This window comes from Varanus komodoensis, unplaced genomic scaffold, assembly GCF_004798865.1.
Source record: "Varanus komodoensis strain SLA01 unplaced genomic scaffold, ASM479886v1 scaffold18_1, whole genome shotgun sequence".
Taxonomy (NCBI): Eukaryota; Metazoa; Chordata; class Lepidosauria; order Squamata; family Varanidae; genus Varanus; species Varanus komodoensis.
In genome coordinates, this window is record NW_025335548.1 from 5,518,251 (window position 1) to 5,541,099 (window position 22,849).

The following is a 22,849-nucleotide window of genomic DNA, read 5'->3' on the forward strand; positions in this document are numbered from 1 at the left end:
CATCTTGAGTAGAGATACTTCATACTAAAATTTTAAAAGCAGTTTTTGAAAATACTACTGGGCAAATGCTTCACCTTTCTATAGCAAAGCTCATTCAAAAACATTAAATCGTTGCAATGCAATTTGTCCACCATTGGACCTTGCCCAAAATCTCAATGGAGAAGTATGTAGTAGTTGTAAACCAATTCTCAAGTCTAAACTAAGTCGCCAAGTAGAAATATAATACAAATATAAATATTTGTTCCAAAGAGTTGTAGAAAGCTTATATTACACCAAAAGACTGAAGATTGTACCTGGGCCAACCTTTTATTTGAAAGCATGACCATGCTATTAAATTATTGTTAAGAAATATAAAAGTATGCAGTCCACAGTGCTAATGTCTAGAGGGTTGATGCCCAGCTGTAGTCCTGTTTTCTTATTTTACGCAGTTTTCTTTCTTGAGTTTTTGATAATTTAGATATAATGTCCCCCAAACATTCTGCTGCTTCTGAAGCTTCTGGATGCACTTCAGTAATCATGGTTTCTTCCTCAGATTCAGTCTCTCCACTGTCGCTTTCCATTTCAACTTCATCAGCAACGTCTCCACCAGTGCTGTAGACAAAGTATCAACAAAAATGTGCATTCCAGACCAATAAAAGCCTTTATCGTTCATTTACTGTAGGGCTTGCACCTAATTTTTTTAGCTGCTAAAACATAAACAAAACTTCAATGTGTTCAGGCCCTACTGCACCATTTCACAAACAGCATTCTCATCTTAAGACTGCCCTGAATATATTAAGTAGACTTTAGCATGAAAGGGGCATGAAACTCCCTAAATGTCAGAACATTCTCCACACAGATGGGGGACTGGCATTATAAAGATCATGGGAAGTCGATCACAGTTCTGAATAGCAGGATAAGAGGTCAGCAAGGAGACAGGTTTTGATGCTATGAAGGAATTCAGCTTTTCAACACCCACAAAAGGACTTTCGGTTTATCCCAAACTAGCACGACATGGAAAAACCTACCTTGACATGCCAGTGATGTATTTACACGTATTTTGTGGGAGAGGAGAAACATTTAGGACTTATCTTCAAAAATCAGCATATGCCGAGGTAACAGTATCTTGCCCAAGTATTTGCCAGACTCTGACCTTTCCACATTTTGTTGTGTTACACCAGTAAATGAAACAGATATAGTTGGTGCTGTTACTGCTTGATGTACCCAAGAAGCACAACACTGAAACTGTTTTTAGTGTGGCACAAAAGTTAACAAAAACAAATCAGCCCTTGTTGGTTTACCCTGGGTCAATATTTAGCAAGAGCTCCTTTGGCAGCAATTTCAGCTGCGCATCTTCTTGGGCAAGTCTTTCACTTGCATACACGTGGCCTCTGCCGTGTCTGCCCATTCTCCTGCCAAAACCTTTCCAGCTCTTTCAGGCTGGATGGAGACCACTGCAGGACAGCAGCTTTCTGGCTCAACTGGACTAAGGTCTGGGCTGTGACTGGGCCATTCTAAGACTGTTCTTGTTTTTAAAGCACCTCAATATTGCATTGCCTGTGTCCTAGTGAAAGACAAAGCACCTCATCGGTTTCAAGTCCATTGCAGATGGAAAGAGGTTATCCTCTGGAATTGGCTGGAACAGTGGTACCTTGGCTTACGAACGTAATCCGATCCAGGACGCTGGTTGTGACCCAAATTGGTCGTGAGCCAAGTCAAATTTCCCCATAAGATTCAATGTAAATAAGGTTAATCCGTTCTGTAACCATTTTTTTCAATCAGAAAAATGTGAAACAAAGTGACAAAGAACAACAAAGATCGCGGCCATTTTCCCCTCCCCACCTAGAGCATGAGCGCGGCCATCTCCCCACCCCCCAGCACAACCCAGATCGCGCCTGTCATCCCTGCACGTGCCTGTCATCCCAACGTGCTGAGGGCGGGGAGAGATGGGCATGATCTTGGACATCTCCCCACTCAGGGGGCGTGGGGAGATGGCCGCAATTGTACTGGTTGTGGGAGGGGGGAGATGGCCAAGATGGCGCCCGTCTTTCCTGCTGGAGCACGCCTGTGATCACGCACGTCTTCCCTGCACAAACGCAACTACGATCATGGCCAACTCCCCATTTGGGGGTGGGGGAGGGATGGCCACAATCTTGGATGACACCTAATGCAGAGTTCACGACTCAAGTCAAAATTTTCATGAAATTTTTGTTCGCCACCCGATTTGGTCGTGAACCAAGGCGTTCGTGAGTTGAGGTACCACTGTACATGGGCTCCATCAGTGTTACCAACGGTCTCTTGGTTTTCTGCCTAACACCCTCCTTACCCAGTTACTGTGATTTGGTGGATCTGAATCTCTCTAGGCAGTCACAATTGAGTCCTGTTTTCATTTTGTAGTATGGGATTTAATGCTGTTCCAGGGTTCAAGTTTTGGGATTTAAAAAAAATAACCAAATCTTTATTGGTGTTTCTGCACAACTTGATCACAGAACTATTTGGATAGCTCCTTGGCCTTCGTGATGCTCCTTGTTTAGATGCTACATGCTGTCTAACAAACTTGGGGGCCTTCCAGGTGTCTTTCATCTGAGATCGTGTGGCACTGGAAATGCAGATGGACTCCATTCAGTGCTTCCAGCATGTGACTTCTGGAGGCAGCGAACTTAGGCATGTCACAGCAAAGGGGCCGAATACTTACTTATGCAACCAACAAGTGCTGATTTGTTTGCTAAAAACTTTTGTGCCGCAATAAAAATATGTTGCACCTTCACAGTGTTATCTTGTGTGCATCAAGTGGTAACAATGCCCATTAAATCCATTTCAGTGCCAGGCTGTAACACAACAAAATGTGGAAAAGTTTAAAGGTATGAGCATACCATCAAGGCACTGTAATTTTGCCCCAAATCACTTGGACTAATACCATAACACAGTAAGGAGTGTTTGTGAGTAGCTCATAGAAATGCATTAATTTAGATACTGCACTGGGCAGGTCTAGGGAATACTCTTGCCTTTAAGTATGCTTTAACATTTCACATATGAGGGGTCGCTCAGCAGATTTCTTACCTTTTGTTTGTTTTAGACACCAGCAGCGAGTTAAGAAAAATAGGGCACAGGAAAGAGGCAGATGGTAATACGTGGGCTGGAGTGTGAAGCAGCTGGGGAGAAAAAAAGGGAAAAATGATTCAACAACATAGAACATGTATTAAGAGGGTTGTTCACCATGCATGCACTCTTGAATTTATTTTTTATTTTTTTTGCTTTCTCTTACTTCTTTGACAGCAGGTGACTCGCGTGCCAAGCTGCTCCTCATAGTGACCTGCCCAATTTCTGCAGCCTCTTTTGTTTGTTGATGGCGCTTTCCCAAGAGCAGGTAAAAAGGTGTCATGGAGACGCTTTCATCTACTGCCAGCTGAGAAGCAAAGATTGGAAGAACGGAACAAAATGAAAGAAGAATTCATTTTTTAAAACCTATGATAGTCAAAGTTAAAACAGAATGAAAAATAGCTACTGATATTTCCAAATGAAAATGATGCAGCAGGAAGTTGCAAAATACTGATTGTCGAGGATTAAATCAGACTTCCCCAACCTGGTGTCTCTGTATATGTATTGGACTACAATTTCTAGCATCCTCTAGGCAGCACTGGGCTTTCTGAGGGATGGGAGTTGCAGTCCCACACATAACTGCTGGCAATGGCTGGCGCATCGGCATTTGCTGCCAATGGCGTCCCACACTGTGGGCTCAGTGAGTCAGTTTTTGGTTATACAGGAAGCCAAATAACTTAAGAGATCTGCAGATGGTAGAGCACAATGGGAACAGCAGAGTTCATCTCTCTCCCACACCACTTATTTCTAAGCAGATGCTCTCTAAGGTAAGCAAGCACAAGAAATGCTTTCTAAGGTTCCCTAAGCTTGCTGGTTATATATTTTGTAAGTGCAGCTGCTTAAATGTTACTTACACTTCCAGGAGCAGGACAAGTCACTTGTTCAACCAAGCAAGAATCAGTTGAAATTGGCAAGTGTTGCCAGGCCTTGCTGTCCCTCCTGACACAATTAAGTGGCTTTTTCCACTGAATCCCTACCCCCAAATTACACAGAGAAACTCACTTTCGCCACTGAGCCAGACAACACAAGCCTGCCTTAACCCTTTACTGAGTAGTCAACTTAAAGAACTTCCTGGCAGAGCTGACATCTTTTTGTTGCATGCTCCAACAACTATTACCTTCTGTGACTTAAAAGTTAAAGGCATGGATCTGTGTGGAGAAAGACAACATTCTTGACAGACACTGAATCATCCCTGAGCTTCTTTGAAAATGAGGATATGTGACAGTGTTAACTGGATAACAGTGGGGGATGGTCATCCCACCCCCACTGCAGTCACCAGGTCTGTGCTGCATGGTACTTGGTAGCAGATTTTTAATTTAGGACAAGCTGATATTTTAAAGAGGAGATAGCTTACAAAGTGGATTTCTTTTGCAAATCGCCTTACCTGTCTGCTAGAAGGCATTAGCCTCTCTTCTGGGGTCTTTGTGCTAAATGTCATCAACTCCTAAACATTCAGAATGAAGAAGCAAATTTATACTGTAACCTTTTATTAAGATAATTCTGAACCTTTAAAAAATGACACTAAAAGTTAATCCTTTGAGATACATGCCTATAAAAGTGTGTCGATTTACATACCACATGTGCATTAAAAATAAAATCCGGAAGAGAGATAAAATGGAGTATGGAATATTTCTTGCTGCTTGGAGTAATTGTTCTTTCTCCTTCAAGTGACATGTTGGGAACATATTTTCCTCCCCCTAGTCATTCAAAATTATAATATTGTTGGGGCAAAGAAAATTGCTTTGAGGGGGCTGGAGTTGGCCATCCCTGATTGAGAGAGAGGAGCTACATTACGTAGGACGAATGACACAGTCCCCTGCCCTCCTCACATGTCTGCAGTTCCTTCCTGGTGTGGGTCTGGTCCATGGGAAAATGACTCCTATTCTGACAAGATAATGGGCTGGTTCACACATCACAGTAAGCCGCCCTTGAAAATAAGCCACGGTGTGTTAGTTGCCTGCCCACTAATCCATGTTACTCCCAACAGACCATCAGGCACCCTGCGGTTTCCTGTAGCTTCCTTGCTACTGCATCTTCCCACTCATTTCCAGCACATGTTCCATTAACATCTGCATGGCACACCAACAACCTACTTCTCTAATGAGTGCAAATACACACTTAGCATTATTTCTGTTTCATGTTTGGAGAGCTTTGTGCATATGGAGCATGATTTTTCCCACCTTTGGAGAGATTTGTGCATCTTGGCCTTTATTTTTTAAAACTTTTGGAGAGATTTGCACATAGTTGCTAAAGTGCAGTAACATTAAATTTCTGCAAAGATCCTTGAAGGTAAAAGAAAAAAGAAAGGGATCACTGTCTAGGGAGGTCAGCGAGAAGCACCTGAGGTTTTCAACAGTCTTTCCAGGGAGCTCTTTAGCTCTCGTTGACGACCTACATGCAAGCCAGGCTCATACACCATGACCAGCCATGGGCTCTCAGCGTGGCTTGTGCATGGTTATCAAGACTATAGTGAAGAAACCACACTGGGTTCAGTCATTCCAACAAGCCATCCTGAAACAAACAAGGCAAATAACTGCTGATGGATTATGTCATGCAAACCAGATCAAACTCTCCCTGCATTTACCCCTGTATGTCAAAATGTGAAGATCCTACAGTTGGACTGATATTCATTAATTCCAACTGACAGCTGAACTAATAGCAGTAAGGAAAAAGCTAGTATCACCATGGATGGAAAGTGAGATAGATCCTGATAATATCAATTTTTTTGCTAGTGAAAGTCATAGAACTATCTCCAATGTTACTTGTGCAATGAGAACTTCCCTTCCCCTCGGTCCCATCTGTTCCAAGGGTACCTTAACATTTAGAAGCAGCTAATGGAAGGAGCATGCATGGCCACCGCGAAGGGAAACTCAATTTGCAGGCCACGACCATTCCACTGCTGTAAGGCATTGCCCAAGGGGCCATGGAATATTGGGGATTCACTGCTCTGGAGCTGGAGCTCCAGAAGGGGCAACTAGACCTTGGAAGGGGCAACTAGAAATGCAACCTCTTTCGTTACTGCAGCAATAACTGCACCAGCTGCCCTCCAAGGTTGGAAAATTGGCCTTGTAGAGGGAGAAAAGGGGGTGTTCCAATGGGTGGGGAGGGAAGAAGACCGGAGAGGGCGCTTGGGCTAAGCCTCTGTCAGCATCATTCCCCACCCCACAAAGTACTATCATCAGTGAAATATACAGAGGGAGAGGAAAACCCCTCTAGCAAAATGTATCGGACAGGTGGACAGGAAGTGCCTCCATTTCTCCTACTACCCTGCATCAGATAATTGGGAGCCGAGTTCGGGAGCTGCTGGTCATCAAAGGCACAATCAACAGGAATACATTGTAAGGGTACAATTCTAGTGAGGAGTCAGTCCCATGTGGTTCACTGTGGATACAGGATTGCAGTATATTTTTGAAAATATCTGTTGAACGGCAACTTTTTAGCTGCTCAGAAGTTAAAAAAAAAACAAATAAAAGTGTTGAAAACAGACATGGACTTAGCAGAGGCATTTCCCTGATGGAATCATTGCAACACAAAGCCAGGTCTTACTCTTATGCAAATGAATGTGTATTTAATCAATCAACTTTCAATTTATTGGCTAGTATTTCTTTAACAGTGTAATGACCATAACAACAACTAATAAAATGTGTGGAAACCAATATAAATGTTTGAATTCAAGCCATTTTCCTTGAAAATCTAAGAATTTATACTAAGGAGGGAATTCAAAAATACTTAATTCAGAGGCCATGCAGCCGAGAGAAATTTGAGTCTGGAAGTGAGCGACTCAGGCTCAACTGCTTACTAATAAAGGCCTGCTGTGAGATTTGTACCTGCTAAGCATTGTTGCAGCCTGTTAATCACTAACAACCCAAAAAGAGAACTAATGCTTTGGTGTGGGGTGTGAATCCTGGCTTGTTTAAATAATGGCTTACTGCAATGTTTGAACTGTGGCTTATTCCTGGTTTGTTTGCACTGTTGTTCACCCTGAGCCAAGAATAATCCAGCAAAAGCAGCCTTAAAATGTAATCGTTCTGAAGGAGAGCAAAATGGGCAGGGGTGAAATAAATCTGAAACAGGGAAAACAAGCCAGTTTGTTTGTGAGACAGTTCTACAGCAACGAATGTGGTTAACATAAACCATGGTTTAGCATTACATGTGAATGCAGCCCTTGTCTTTTTTCCTGTCCTATCTATTTCACATCGGTCATGGGAAAATGAATGATAGTGTATTGAAATGGGTCTACAGAAATTATTAAAAATAAAACACTCCATTCTGATCCACTACTAGCTCTTTACAATGTTGTCCCAGATCATTTAAAGCAAAAACTTACATGAGTTTCAGTCAGGAAGTAAAACTGTGATTGGCTGAGCCACTGGTATTTTTCTGAGCTGATACATTCGGGCACATCTCTTGGAACAAAGACAGCCCACCGGACTTTGCTTCTGCAGACCTTCCTCTGGATGCACAAGGGTCGTGGCTCACTGGGTTTAAACACGTACACTGAGGAAAGAAGGAAAGTTTAGTTCCAAAATACAACCCTCGCCTCTATTTCACTTCTGCAGTGGAGAGCCACTGAATCACAAAATGATAAAGAAACCATCCAAACTATGGGGCTTTGGAGAAATCTAGCTATAAGAAGCCTGCTCCCTACCTATGGAGAGCTCAACTGAAGATGGGCATTAATTGCAATGCTGAGTCCGAGCTCTCTAGGAGGAGGTAAACCTGTGATTGGCTGTATATCCTCAATGAGAAATAGGCTGTAGACAAATGATAGGATAAAGAACACTAAAAGGGAAATCCTAGTTTCTTCCTACATGTCTTATGCTTTTGACGACAATTATCAAGGCATCAAAAGGATTCTGAACTGTATATTAAGTCACATGATTTTTGCCTAAAAGCGTAGATTATTATTAAAAGACAGTGTGATACCAACATTGCCATATACTCCTTTTTCACTGAATTAATTTTGCTTTTCCTATAATGCTGGACTTACAATCCAGAAATCATTTTCAGGACAAAAGACATGATATCTGAAGTGTCTAATAAAAGAAATAGAATACAGTTGGAATCCGGGCTTCAATCCTAAGATAATTTAAGGGAGTTCACTGGGTCACCCTCAACAACCCTGGGAAATTCTCCCCTCCACCGGAAGCCCCTTGCACATTATTCAAAAGACCCCCCAAAACTCCTGTTAGGCCTTCTGGGAGAGTCAAGTGGCTGCAAGGAGGAGAAGAGGGGGAAACGTGAGGTTAATTTCAGTGAAGTTACTTCCATTAATTTGTCTTTAAATCCAAGCCATGGTTTAGTTTCCACGTGGGCAGAATCAGTCTGTTTTAAGAAGGGTTGTTTTTTGAGGCTTTCCAGTCTGTTTTCCTAGGCAGCGTGGTTCCACAGCTGTGGCCATTCTCCCGACAAGAGAGAAAGATGCCTTTATGCTCACCATCAGAGTATTCCGAGTTCCACGAAACAGCAGCTATGTTTTCAGACAGTCCATCAGGTTGTAGAATGATGGCGCTTAATTGGGCACTCCATTCCACTGAGAAACCAAAATAATCAGATATGAAAGAGAACCGCAGACTCTCCAAAGAAGCCGTTTTGCCAGGAAAGATGAGGTGCAAGAGGAATGCAATGAACTGAAGCTGAGCCATACAGACACGGCACTGCTTAGGTGTGAGGGAGGGCACACACGCGAGCGAGCATGTCCATGGGGACACGCTGTACTGCATAACTTTGAGTGAGCTCTCAGGGGACGGTCAAGATTCCCTCTACTTTGAAGACCTCCCCATGCTGACTCTTGAAGGGAAGGCCTGTCTCTCTGCCAGTCAAAAGGGGATATTGGCAGAGTGCAGGCCTCTCCTATTGAGGGATATTACAGCATCTACTCAGTTACTTCCAGAGAGACAATGCGGAACAAGATGAACCCTCATTGGTTCCAGCAAGGCAAATCTGTTCTTGTGCAGAGTCTAAAAGGAAGACTTCAGAGCCATAAAACCATGATAGGTTTCAAGATCAACAGTTTGATGACTAGACCTATAAAAGGAGGGCTGCCAACTTTGGAGGCCAATTCTGATCTTCCTTTATTAGATGTAGATCTCTGCTTTTTTTTCTTACAATGAACTCAAAGTGACTTAAATAATTCTCCTCTTCCTGCTCCCCATCTTAACCCCACAGCAACAAGAACCCAGCGACTGGTTCGAAGTCACCCAACTGGCTCCATGGCTGAGTGGGGACCAGAACCCAGATCACATCAGTCCCAGTCCCATTCTCCTAGCCACTACACCACTCTCTCTCCTTGAATGCCACCAGAGGCTGCTGCCCTCCGCACCCCGGTATACAGCAAGAGTGTGGCACTGCTTTTAAGAAAGGCGCAGGCTCCCCTCACGCCTAGCTTCGCAGGGAACATGCGGCGTTTGTAGCAAACTTCAGCAGCTGCAAAATAGGGCCAGGGGCACATGCCGCAAACCCATTTTAAAACATGCCAGCCCCAGTTTTTTAAAGACTGTATATACACTTATGAAAACAAGAAATTCTTACAAAGGAAATGCAAGGAGAAATCTGCAATGGCCAGCAAGTGGAACTACGGTATGTCAGGGCCATCCTGTGGAAAATAAATCACATGCTGACCACAATAAGCAGTACTGACTCACTTTGGGTCAACTGGGAGATATTAGACCAGCTATCTTGCTGAACTGGAACCTGTTACAGGCCATGAATAGTTTCATGTTTTGGACTCCTATGGGAACAGGTGGAATTCAGCTCATGCTGATTCATCAGGAGTGTTTTCAGGACAGAAGAAAGGGTTCTAGATTGCTCTTAAGATGTAAAAAGTTTCTTCCCACTTCATGGAACAAATGCCCATTCTTCCTGGCCTGAGAATAGTTTTCAGATGAACTCTTAATCTGATTCTTATCTCCCGATTGTCCTGCCTGTTCTGGAAGGAATGGGAGACCCTGCCCTTGTCTCATTGCTGACAGAGGCCCAACTGGTAGCCCTGCAGAAACGCTTTCTCTGTTGTGGCCACCTGGCAATGGAACACTTACAACGTGGGATCTCCTCAGTCAGGCTGCTTCCCGAGAGCATTAACAAGGCAGAATGTTTTGGGCTGATGTACTTGTGGTATGTTGTTACTGGCTTTCTTTTACTCTTCTGGCCTCTTGTAAAAATGGTTTATTTGCTGGTTTGTTGATATATTTCTAAATACTGTCCTGTTCTGAACTTGTATTTTTATTTTGAAATATTTAAAATGGTGCATTATTTCTAAGAAACTTTCTCTTCCTACATCACTGCAGATGTAAGTGAAGCATGAGCAAAGCCATGGGCTGAGCTACAATTTTACTAATGCTTAAGTGATTATTCACCCACCCGTTTGATGCTAGTCTAGCAATTAGCCTCTACATTGGTTGTTTGGGTTGCCTTTTAGACAGAAGGTAATGCCTGATCATTTGATGAAACACGCAGCAGCTAGAGTTTACTGCAATACCCTTTAATTAGCATCTTCTTTCTGGTGAAGATGCAACACTTGTTTAATTTAGGCATTAACAATGAAAAAGGGAAAAAATATGCATTCAGTTTCCATGTCCGTAGATATTTGAATGTTTCTATATGGATACATGCTTAAGTGCCTTCAATAAATGTAAATTTAATTTAATTTAATTTCATTTCAGTTCAATTCAATTGTATTCAGTTGATCTTTAATCTAATGTGATATTGGCCTAATCTATATGCCATGGTGGCAAATGCTGGGGTTTCTTAACCCAGGAATTACAGGGATGAGTGCAGCATGTGAGTAATAAGCTATTTCCACTTTTACTGAACCAGGAAGGAATGTGTGAAACAAAATCCTTTGTGTCATATATGACTTAAACAACCAAAGATTCCAACAACAGATCACGGGCAAGTTCCTGGACTGTTTATTAAAAGCACAAATGCTCAGCATCACAATTGCTGGATTAAACAACCCCGAGATCACTGCTGTGCTGTGTGAACAAGGTCATATTGTTACAACATATTTTTTAAAAGTGCAATACTAAAATATTGCAGATCAAAACCTGATGAATCAGGTCTGTAAGTGTTCTATGTACCTGATAATTGATGAAAGGGAATAAAGTCATTTTTGCTCAATCAAATAAACACACCATGGGTTAATCTACAAATGGGCACTTATTTGGATTATTCAGTCTGCTTTCATTGAAGTTTTTATGCAATTCTCGGAAAGCCCAATTCATACATATCTAAAGAGATTTAATCTGCATATTCTTTGGTGTGATCTGAAGAAAAATCTAGCAATATACAGCAATCACTTTCTTGGCTTTTGTCAGAACAGCCAATTAAAAATACAAAAATAAAAACCAAGGAAGAAAAAAGAATCCCACAAAAGAAGGCTAAATGGTCTTACATGCACAGCTCAGCAAGTTCCAACAGCACAAAAAGCCTCCACTGGTGGTGGCCAGAAGGTACTTTGAACAACTTAGCCTCCCAAAACACACGCTTCTGAAAGAATAAATCAAGACAAAGTTAACTGACTTTTAGTCTGCAGTGTCTGATGGAATCACTACTGAATCAGTTTGATCTAAACAAAGGCACCTTTAAGCAGCCATTGCAGCCAGTTGACCTTCCTGGGCTGGGATCACTGCAGCAGGCAGGTGTGTACAGTGATGTTCCTTCACTTTAAGCCACTCACTTCTCTCATTTTACTTCCCTCCTCTGATAGAAGGACTAGTCATTATCCCTCTTGTTCCTCATCTGCAGTTTGTTTACAAGAGGGGGCCTGACCTTCTACAGGTTTTATAGCTTTCTGCTAACTTAAGAAAGTCATTTCATTTTAAAATGGAAATTTTAATTCAACCTTTGCTTCATTATATGGCTGGGACCTGGCACACACGGGAGAGGTAGGCCATATTTTTTTCAATTTATATCCTGCCTTTGTCCTACAAAGGGCTCAAGGCAGCTTATATCTTCTCCTCCATCTTATCCCCACAACAACAACCCTGTGAGGCTGAGAGTCTGTGACTGGCCCAAAGCCACCCAGTTGGCTCCAGGGCTGAGTGGGGACTAGAACCCAGACCGTCTGAGTCCCAGTCCCAGGCTCTTAACCACTGCGCCACACTGGCTCTCATGCATCCCATTGTAAAAGAGATCGTGTTCCGGGGGGCAGTGCAACTTGGTTTGGCCCTTTTTCATACATGGGGACCTTCTGCAGGGGTTACACTTCTACATGTTTTCCACAGAGATCTGAGACTTCATCTCCCTTTCCAGTTGGGTCGTGCTGGATGGTCTCAAGTATTGTCTGATCCAGCATCACCTGCGCAACAGACAAGCGTTGAGAATGAACACTGGTCGAGTTCTTCCTGTCCCTTCCCCTGCAACCTTTCTCCTTCTTCTCACATCTCTCTCACGAGTTAATTGTACATACGGACAGTTGGTCTGTATTTCATGATCATGTAACCCAGTATGACTTGCCCTCCCCTTTGGCAACCGTGTCCATGTTTACTCTGCATAGGCAGAACCATGAATGGCATTTGACAGACACACTGAGGTTTGGCAGTTTCCTACTAAGCTGTTCTGTTGCAATCTACTAAAGAGCAATATGTGCAAGTGCTAAAGGGCAATGCCAATTCGCGCAGATCTTGAAGCTTCCCAAAACTGTCTTGCTGGAAGGCTATCAGGAGTAATTGGCTTGCTCCCAGGGCGAAAAGTACAAGGTACTCATAGCTGAGTGGGAGGAGGAGGAAGGTGTTGTGTTCAGCCTGACCTGCAAGGAATGCTCTTAATTTAGCTAGTTTACAACAGCTACTCTTACACAATCAGTGTCAGTACAGGTAGACGAGGGCCACAGTAAAATCGGGTATTGCTCATGTTCACAACCGCACACGCTCACGACCACACATGCAGCCAGATCTTTCTACAGAGTTCCCACCACCACAGTTCTTACACACAATGTGGGAAGCCACTAGTTAATTTTAAAGAGGTTTGCTCCAAAGCTGGGGGAGCTGCAGAAATGAAAACGAATGAAAAAACCAGATATGGATCCAGTACATACTTAAAAACAGAACTTCTGTCCCTTGTCCTGGAAGGGACATTTCAGAAAATCCTTGACTCTCATAGCTTTTTCAATCCCTTCCCCTCCAAATACTTTTTCACCTGTTGCATCTTTATTCTCAACTCAGGGGCCTGAACCTGTACTAAAGCCTTTTCAGACTAATTTGCGGGGGTGGGGGAGGTGGGGGGGGGAAGCAATTGCAAGTTTCACACAAGTTATCCCGGACACAGAAAATAATTTGATTTTGGCAGGGCCTTGTTTCTATTGACATATCTTGCCCCTGTTGAACAAAGATTCTGCTGAAAGCTTCAAAGGGCCTAGCAGATTTTCTTCTGAAAAGCAAATTCTTAAGGTTTTGAATTTAAGGAACAATAAGTTATTTTCATCACGTTAATGCCATTATGCATTCCAAAGAGTTTAAATAAAAATAAAGCCAAGCAACACGGCAGATCAAAACCATATAGCTACCCACAGTATAGTTCCAGGACGATGGCAGAAAGTGCATTTTAGATCCCAAGTTTCAGAGTCCCACACAGTGACTATTTCCTCAAAGCTAACCGCAAGCAAAGACCCATCTTCAGAGAAACAGCAATTCGTCGCTCGATAATTGTGATAGCTTCCTACAAAATCGCAGGTCCAAGTTATGCTTTGGTCTGTTAAAAAGACAAAAGAGAACGGTAAAGACCCCATGAGATGTTTAAGGCATGCCTTGGTAGCAAAGTCAAAGAAGTAGTTGCTTGCTGTGCGGGTCTAGCCACGTGGGCAAGGTGCTCCAGACACCATGCTCCGTGGGTTCCAAGGGAGCCCTCTACTTCCCTTCCCACTGGAAACGGGAGGCAACCACCTTACCCATCCTGGAGGCTTGGCCAAGGGGTGACCAAAGATGCCCCAGCCTCCCCTTTCATGCTCCGCTGAAGGATGGCATAGCAGGAGGCGTGCCAGTTTGACCTTGCTGCCAGGATGCTTCCACGGTCTTTCCAATGCAACAGCCAAAGCACTCCCAGCTTTCCTTCCAAGCTGGGGCCAGAAAGAGAGTGGTGGTGGTGGGGGGGGGGGCTGCCCCACAACTGCTGGCATGACCCCTGCCCAGGAATACTCATCAAGGGCTAGCAGCACATTTGCTAGAGCAAGCAGAAAATACTGGGAGTGTGTAACATGCTGGATAAGTTACTCCCCAAGACTGTGTCTTCTATAATTCAATAAAATGTCAGAACCTTTTGCAAACCATTAACTTGTTTAAATTATGTATTTTTGCTGACACCTTGTTCACAACAGTAATTCTTGGATACCAACAGCGGAGGTACAGGTTTTTCCTGATACAAACATGACTCCACATTTGGCATTACAAGGAAGTAGTTAAACATTCTCTTAGAAAAGCTCTCTTCTTCAAGGGGTTGGGTGTGCCCCCTCAGCTATTTTTCCTGAAATACATCCAGGGCTTTGATTAGGACTCCTCTTTCACAACTGCGCTGTAGAGTAGTTAGGACCACATTTAAGAAAAACTGCATTCCCACAATAACTGGGTATCTCCCAGTGCCCATAAAAAGCAGAACAAATCCCCGAACCTCGGGCACTTCAAACAGCAGTGCTTCAGCCCGTCGGTTCAAGTGCATACGGTAAGCTGGATGACTTATCCAATGCTAGAAAAACAAGCATTCAATGCAGAGGTAGAAGTTTTTTCTAATCACAAACTCAGTTGATGGAGTACCCAATCAGTTTAGAGGTGAAAGGGGGTCTCTCCAAAAGAAGGGAGTGATTTCCACATACTTGGGGGACTCTCCTGATATGCAGAAGCTTGTAAGCTAAAAGAAAGAGAACCATAAAGACAGAACTGTTGTTCTACTCTTTTTGGCATCGGGAGAAGACCTTCTTATTTTCCCGGCATTTTAACAATTGCTTTTGTCCTTGTTTTTAATCATTATTTATTGGATGTAGTGTGTGTTGTGTGTTGTTGCTATGGTTTTTGTTCATGGTTTTTTGTCTTTTGTAAGTTGTCCAAAGACTTTTCGTAATCGGATGGCACAGGAAAACTATAAACAAACAAACAATTCTTGATGCATTTGTCCATTTTCAAATGGCCTGACAAAGACCTGTGTGTTATAAGCTTTCAGGTCTGAGGGAGAACAGACAGAAAAATACTAGACTGCTGCATCTCACTGTCTGGAAAGGGAACAGTTGCGTTCTTGTGGAATGCCAGGGATAACATCTCCACTGTTTAATTTAAAGAGATATCCAGTTGCCCAGTGATACCTACACTAAAAACCTGAATTTTTTCATTGTCTTCTGTGAGCAGCTTCTCATTTCTGCCCTGGAGATGAGGGGAAAAACAGGGTCTAAAGGAACCAGAAATTAGGCAGGCTGCAAGCTGCCGATTGCCTGACTCATAGTTCAAGTAAGTCAAAATTCTCTGCGATTCGGGTTGTTCTTTCAGAGCGAGTGGGTTGGTTCACACTCCTGCCTGCCACTAAATAAACCAGGAAACAGCTTGCCATTTGTTTACGTTTATGCACAAACGGCAATTATTGGCTTGTTGCCGCCCTACCCAGCCAGAAATGCAAGTTAAAAATAAGCTCTGGCTTACAGTTCTGGCTCATTCGGAGAAAAACAAGCCAGGAATTCCAGTTCAGACATAACAGTCAGCAAGTCCTCAATTTCCTCATTCACTCCTGCTGGAAGCGGCCGTGACCCAACAGCTTCTATCAGTGGCTTGCTGAGAGTTCTGGCATACTGAGATGTGAGGGCAGTCTATAACCTTAATCTCTAGTTCAAAGCAGAAGAAGTTGAGGACAAAGGCTCTGATGATGTTCTGGGAGCAGCCAGACATGAAGATATAATTTTGCTTGAGTTTGGGAAGTACTCTGAAGTTCATTGTTGGCTCCTCAGCCTTCAGGAGACATACATTTAAAAGGCATATAAATTGTGATCCACAACATGGAAAGAAAAATATTTACTCTGCCATGGCTTAAGCCCGTCACCCAAATCCAGAAACTAATGGAATAAAAGTCCCCATCTCCAAGAGGAATACAAACTCATCCCTCATCTTACGTACTTTCACCTTCATTATCAACCTGAAGCATCCAGACTTTAAAGTGTCCATCATGGCCAGCTGTTACCAATGTTGGTGTTACGTCTTCAGCCTCGTTTGTATCTCGGAAACACAGAGCCGTGATATGATCCTCATGTGGCATATTTATTCTTGTGTTCAGAGTAAAGCTTCGAGAAAGGAAAGGAAAGGTTATTTCTCAGACATCAGGTTTGTTGTGCCAAACTCTGTGCTGGGTTTTGGCCTAAGCAGTTTGCTTTGAGCTCTGAGCATCCATGCCAACTTCAACAGCAAGTGCAATTTCTGGACGGTATATTTTCACTTTATTAGACTGAACTATCCTTCTCGTTGAATAGAGTGCATTCATTTTGTGATGCTACCCAGCATAAGAAACCGGCCTGGGGCACGATCAGCCAAGCTGTGCTCTTCTGAAAGATCTACTAACCCAAGCTGAACGGCAGGAAGAAAGTGCATGGTGGCGGGCTCATCACGGCCACTAGTGGCTGGTTATAGCAGTGCCGGTAAAATCATGGCACACCTTTGGCAGATGGCCACTGACTTCGGCTGTCACCCACAACAGCCCCAAACAGAAGTATACAACGTATCTGGGGTGCATGTTGAGGAAAAAAAATACAGCATCTTTCCATCAGCTCTCCAACGTCCCCATCCAGCTTCCCAGCAACAGTGCAGCTAATCTGCAGTGGACCAGTACCATGTGGCATATAAAGTGACACTCGGACCAGATATTCAAGGCAAGCTGAAACAGTGGCTACAGCACGTGGGAACACCAAGGCTGTGCGCCTATTTGCAACCCAAACGAAGCTCACCTGTGTATCGAGTCAGAAAGGAAGCATCGGTGAAGTTCTGTGGGGTGCATTGCTTGAACTGTTTGGCTGCTGCTCCCTTAGTGAAGGCCCACACGGAGAGCTTCTGCTCATGCAGTTTCCTGAAGGCATGTGGAATGCCACAAAATGCATGCTTACAGGGGACCCTAAGAGCACTGCTCTTAGAAGAACTATGTTTGTGGAAGCATCTGGAGACTTGATGAATGTGGCGGCGACCTATGTCCCTTGGGGCCTGTGGGCATGTGTGGACAGCCAGGGTCATGGCACGACACTAGAGCACATCAGTGGCATCTTATGCCGGTGTCTCAAGAGCCACCCCTCAGGGGCTGAGGACAGCCTTCCTCAACTTGGTGCCCCTGGGAAATTTTGGCCTACAGCTCCCAGCATTGCTGACCCCTGGCTATGCTGGCTGGGGCTGAGGATGCCTGGAGAACGCTAGACTGGGGAAGGCTGGTTTGGGGCAACAGCAGGAGGAGGAGAACAGGGCAGGGGATGCTGAAATGGGGTCGGGAAATACTGCTGTTCTGCAGTCTGGTAACTAATTTGTTTTATGCATTATATTTTATGTTGTGAGCCACCCCGAGGCTTCGGCGAATGGGGCGGCATAGAAATGTTTTAATAAATAAATAAATAAATAAATAAACAAACAAGGAAGAGCGCAGCCTTTGGCCGATTTCCTCAAAAGTGTAGGCACAAGTACCTTTGTGTTTGCTCATCATACACCCAGAGCTTCATCTGCAATTCGAGTTCGCGGCAGCTTCCTTGCTGCTGCTCCAGTGTAGCCAGCCAGTTGCCTTTGGAGTCAAATGCGGCTTTCACTAGCTCAATCTGGTTCAGGCCATACTGGTGGATGAACTCCTGCTGCACAATATCCAACTGCAATTTTGTTTTAAAGAGACAGACAAAAGGCTTCTGAAATCACGTGAAATGGAGATCAGTCGAGGGAGCAAATTACTGGTGACTTCAAAACCAGGATGATAGTGTAACAGCCGGGGAGGACAGGAATTGCACTGTAGCAGATGCAGCGTGGGAGAGGTGGGGTGGCACTGGACAAGCAGTTCAGGAAGGTGCTGCTGAAGGTGGAAGAGAAGGCAGTGTGACACAGGCACAAAGGTGACTTGAAGCCGGCAGACCGAATGCAGGGCAAGGTCAGGAGCGACCATTAGGTGAGCCCTGTATTTGAGGGCTTGCCTGGTGGCCAGAAAGGAACCAGATTCTAGGCAGGTAAGTGCACAGAATTCCCTGTAGGGGCAGAACTGGGTAGTGGAGAATGAACGGACCTCTCTGCAACTCCCCTGCCAGTCTGCTTGGTTTCCACACTGGTGCGGAGGAAGGAAAACCATCCTGTAAGCACTGCTCCCCCTTCACCAGCTTGCCCCATAGAAAGCCACTGGCTTTTTAATGATCTTGCCGAGTCCCCTGTTTCCACGCTGGCTGTGGAGGAGGGGGCGGCATGCAAGCACAGGCTACCTGGCTCCTGGTGCATTGATAAGGTTTGTGGGCTTATAAGGCTGCATTAAATGAGCTTACTTACGTTAAACAGCTGCATGTCATTTTGCAGTGAGTAGAACTGCAGATGACCCGGTTTGCCATTCAGAACCAAAGCTTTAGTTCTTGGATCAACCATCAAACCAGTCTTGACATCACTGCCTGAAAGAAGAGAGACAGTAAGAGCTGGTACATTATTTTGTTGATGAGATAGAAATTTTATTTTATTTTGTAAAGAACAACAACATACCTCTGATTAATCCTTGAATTACTGCAGAGACTTTCAAGTTGCTGTGTATGATTACTATTTCTGCATGTATTAAAAGAAGTTAACAAGGTTAAGAATGAAGGCTTACAATATATTTAAAAATGACAGTGTATAACTGGACAATTCAGGATCTGCACTAGTCCATATAATCTAGTAATATCTAGACTTCAGATGGTTGTCACTCCGGACCTTTTTGGAACCAGCTCCCTGTTGCTATTCAATAGGGTCAAAAGCTTGGCTCTTTTAAGTATGCAGGTTTTTTAAAAAGTCTGCACACAGTCCTTGCTAAATTTATTTTATTCTGCTTTTGATTATTTTCTCCTCATTTTTAGATGTTTACATTGAAAGGAAATTTGAAATCCCCTAAATGGAATAATTTTGCTTTTGAAGAATCTGACAAGGCTGGTATGATCTGCTTGCCAGTCAACTTGCCATGCCCAAAGGTTGCATCCTTTCCCCCTGTATTCCCTGGCGCTGAACTGTGCCAGGGTTCCACAGGTTACCTCGCCAAGCCTGCCAAGGTGAGTGTCCTGTCAGACTCCGGCAGGTACTCCAAATCTTGGAACTGCAGAGGTGGGTGGGACTGTCCCACCTGTTATGCGGCAACCCCCAGTTCCACGGTTTGGAGGAAAACTTGAGGGTAAGTTGGCCGCTTTGTGGCTGATGTACTGGCAAGCCCCTTTCCGCCCGTATTTGCACAGCTTAGGAAAGGCCACAGCCTGGGGCAAGTGGCCCTGGCTCCCCTTCCTGCACAGAAGGGTGGTAGCCAGTGGGAGGACCTGGGTTCTGACAAGCACAAGTTTTGGCTCGACTACCGCCAACCCCGGCTGGTGGGCTTCTGGGCAATGCCACCAATGACCCTTGGCTCTGGCCAGTGGAGGCAGGAGGATTAACGGCGAGAGTTGGAGACAAAACCACTGGAGCAGTTCTGAGCAATCACTAGTATGCGAACTGACAGGCAGCCATCACAAGGCAGGGAGGGCAAGAGGCCAATGGAAGGACCGGCTGCTGAGCAGGACTGCCTCGCCTCTGAAGAAACGTGGAGCTGTGCCTGCTTGGATAAGAGAGCTGGGGCAACCGCGGGGCCTATTATTAGAAGAAGCTGCTTCCCACTTGGGCTTACTGTTATCTGAGTGGGAGGTACAAAGCAGGGCTCCGTCCGGCGAGACAGAAATATGCTGTATTGTGGCTCCCAAACGAGGCAGGAACTCCTTCTTGGCATCCGACCCATCTCGCCACTGGACCAGGACAGATTCGATCCCACCGCTCAGAAGAGTTGTTCCTGCCAATCCAAAGAACATGCACAGACCTCAGTGCCCGGGCATGTCACTCGGCACAAATATGCAATATCATCGTGCTACTAAAACGCTATTATTTAATGCATTAACTACAGGGCTGCACTAAAAGACAGCGACTTGAACATTCTGCCCAAGTATGATTTTGAAACATATATAAGCCTTGCAAGTTGGTGCAGCTTTTTTTCTGCACAATTTATTCAGCTTCTGGAATCCTCGGGGTCAATGAGTGCATTTGAGTGAGTCATGGGGCACTCTCACAAAAGGGCTGCCTCAGTGGGAATGGAGTGTCACAAAACACATTTCCCAGAAGGAAATGATGAGAGCTGGAGATAAAACCACTGGAGCAGTTCTGAGTAATCATTAGTACACAGACAGATCGAAGAAGAGTAACTTGCCCAAGAATGAGACAGGGGCAGGGCCTGAGTTTCAAAACTACCCTAGGTAAAGATAGCACTGGAGGGCACTATTTTGCTTTGCAGGAGGCCAACACTCCCGTATTTTAAAATAATACTTGAAAAAATCTAAGGAGTAAAAGAAAAATTAGGTGGCTGGTGTGGATCAGGGGAAGTGCCTGCAAGCACACTTCTGATGGCCAGGATCAACAGGCTGAAGACTCCAGCCCACATATTTTCTCACCATTATCTGCAGCCACAAATGTGAAGCTGGCTTGCTTGTGAAGCAAGACAAGTTGCAGTCCTGGGAAGACAGTTCTCTAAGGCTTGGGGATTGCAACACCATTTACTTCTGAGTGGAGGTGCAGTGCCCAAGGCTGTTAGGAACTTGACTTAAAGCACAGAAAACACATCCCAACAGAAGGGCTTTTTTAACATTTGGTTAAACAAAGAAAGGTTTCAAGCGAGAACTACTTTGGGAGCAATTAGATTGTGCTTATGGAAGCAAAAACAGTTATGCTGTAACACAGCAAAATCCTGCCTCTTGCCATGTCAAATCATTTCCTGTTTCCAAAGAAACGCCCAGAATAAAATAAACACTGTGGAACTTCCGCAAATTCCCACTGAGGTCAGTTGGATTTTTATCTCCACAGTTTCTGATGGATTTTTTTTTTAATACGGTGGCTTGCCTTTCCTGTTTGTTAAAGAATGCAGGGTGCTTACTTGCAACTGTTGATGAAAACAGTAGCATAGAACGGGATGCTGCATTTTATTCCCTTGCCATTCTGCAATACAAATAACTATGATTAGTAGGGAAGGGTTTTTGCTGATTTGGCTGGGGTTTGTCTCTGAACTCCCATACATTTGTTAGATACAGGTGGATCTATCTTTCATTCTGGCATACTTGCAATTTACATAGCAAATATTAAATGTCAAAAGCACTTAATATAAAGTCTCTGGATAGTCGGTAATCCTATTCCCATATTCCATATGGGGGGGGGGTGGGGGGGTGAGGAAAGAGACTGAGAAATAGCAGTTTGTCTATGGGCCCCCTGGTATGTTCATGGCTGAAATGAGACTTGAACCAGAGCGCTCCTGGCTTGTGTGACTTTACCTTCCACAGTGAAAGCGAGATCCATAACTTCATCATGATGCCAGTGCATGGTAGCAAATGTGTATTCTCGCTTATGATTAAAATTTCTCCTGTTGGAATAAAAGGCACATGCAATTGTGATCAAGGTTTGACAGGACTGACAGGTGCCCAAATACATAAATGTACTTGTTAAAGTGTTAAATATTGTTAACTCTGGGTCATGAGCCCTTTTCTTTGATGGCATATACAGAAAGAAAACACATTTTTTAAAGATATAAGGTAGATAGGTTCTTGGATCCAGTAAAGGAGATGTGTGGACCACTTGCCTGACTGGGAACAGCAGGTGAGAATTCCAGTACAAGCGCAAATGCACAGCCCAGCGGACTGAAGGCACTGCTTATTCACACTGCTGTGCTTCACACAGGAGTTGCAGTCTAATATGCACTCAGACAGACACTCTCATCCACACGACTAGCCGTAGATCACATGACTAGAAATTAAGACCAGTCGACTTAGTGCTGGGTCTTTTTGCCCTCAGCTGGGAGAAGGCAAGTCTTATTACATTTATACCCTGCTTTTCCTCCCAAGGGAGCATTCAAGATACTCCTCCCCCCCTTCTGCCCTCGGCACAGCCACCCTGTGAGGTAGGACATGCAGAGGGGCAGGGACTGGCCCAAAGTCTCCCCACTGACTCCATGGCTAAGTGGGCTCCAGCACCCAGATCTCCCAGGTCCCTAGTGCAACACTTGAACACTCTGCCACACTGACAACTAATGAAGCTAAGCAGAACTGCCCCCGATTCCTGGGCATGATATGGAAGCTGCTCTATTTCTGCAGAAGTAGTATGGGAGTTAAATGTAATAAACACAATTTATCACTTATAAAAGTTTTCTCTTTCCTTCCAGTCAAGAAAGAGCTTACAGAATTATGAGTATCAGCAATTTTAAGGGGTATAGGAGGCCTGGCCATCTTTGCACTTAGCAACTCTCCAAGCTGAGATATTCCTCTGCTAAGGAAAGACAGATCAGACTATTTTTAGTGGATGTCTGTTGATAATGTTCATTCACAGTTTGTCCTTCTTTATGTATTTATCTGGATTTCCCACCCCTGCAACTATACCTTTTTTAAATGCATTTTGTAAAGCAAAAAATGCCAGCATAAAATTCAGAAAAGGAAAGAATTGGATGGAAAATCATGCCTCGAATGACACAATAGCTCAGGAGATATGAATCAGGCAGGTTGCTTCTGAGTACACACCGAAAGAAACTCTCACACATCCAAATCTCTACTCTCACTGAATAATCAATG

General features: G+C 44.1%; 1 protein-coding gene across 1 annotated transcript in view; it reads right to left on the reverse strand.

Moving 5' to 3' along the window:
* Positions 1-287: 287 nt before the first annotated feature.
* The window catches only part of WDR75 (WD repeat domain 75), a 33,045-nt gene continuing 10,483 nt past the window's right edge, over positions 288-22,849 (reverse strand). Inside the window, exons 8-21 of the mRNA XM_044427052.1 lie at positions 21,563-21,651; positions 19,882-20,040; positions 18,741-18,800; positions 18,537-18,652; positions 17,703-17,878; positions 16,164-16,327; positions 13,587-13,767; positions 11,471-11,565; positions 8,516-8,611; positions 7,406-7,575; positions 4,463-4,522; positions 3,245-3,385; positions 3,040-3,131; positions 288-591 (exon numbers count right to left, since the gene is read on the reverse strand). Coding sequence (XP_044282987.1) covers positions 381-591; positions 3,040-3,131; positions 3,245-3,385; positions 4,463-4,522; positions 7,406-7,575; positions 8,516-8,611; positions 11,471-11,565; positions 13,587-13,767; positions 16,164-16,327; positions 17,703-17,878; positions 18,537-18,652; positions 18,741-18,800; positions 19,882-20,040; positions 21,563-21,651 — 1,810 coding nt within the window. The 3' untranslated portion in view covers positions 288-380. The remainder of the gene's footprint in view (positions 592-3,039; positions 3,132-3,244; positions 3,386-4,462; positions 4,523-7,405; positions 7,576-8,515; positions 8,612-11,470; positions 11,566-13,586; positions 13,768-16,163; positions 16,328-17,702; positions 17,879-18,536; positions 18,653-18,740; positions 18,801-19,881; positions 20,041-21,562; positions 21,652-22,849) is intronic.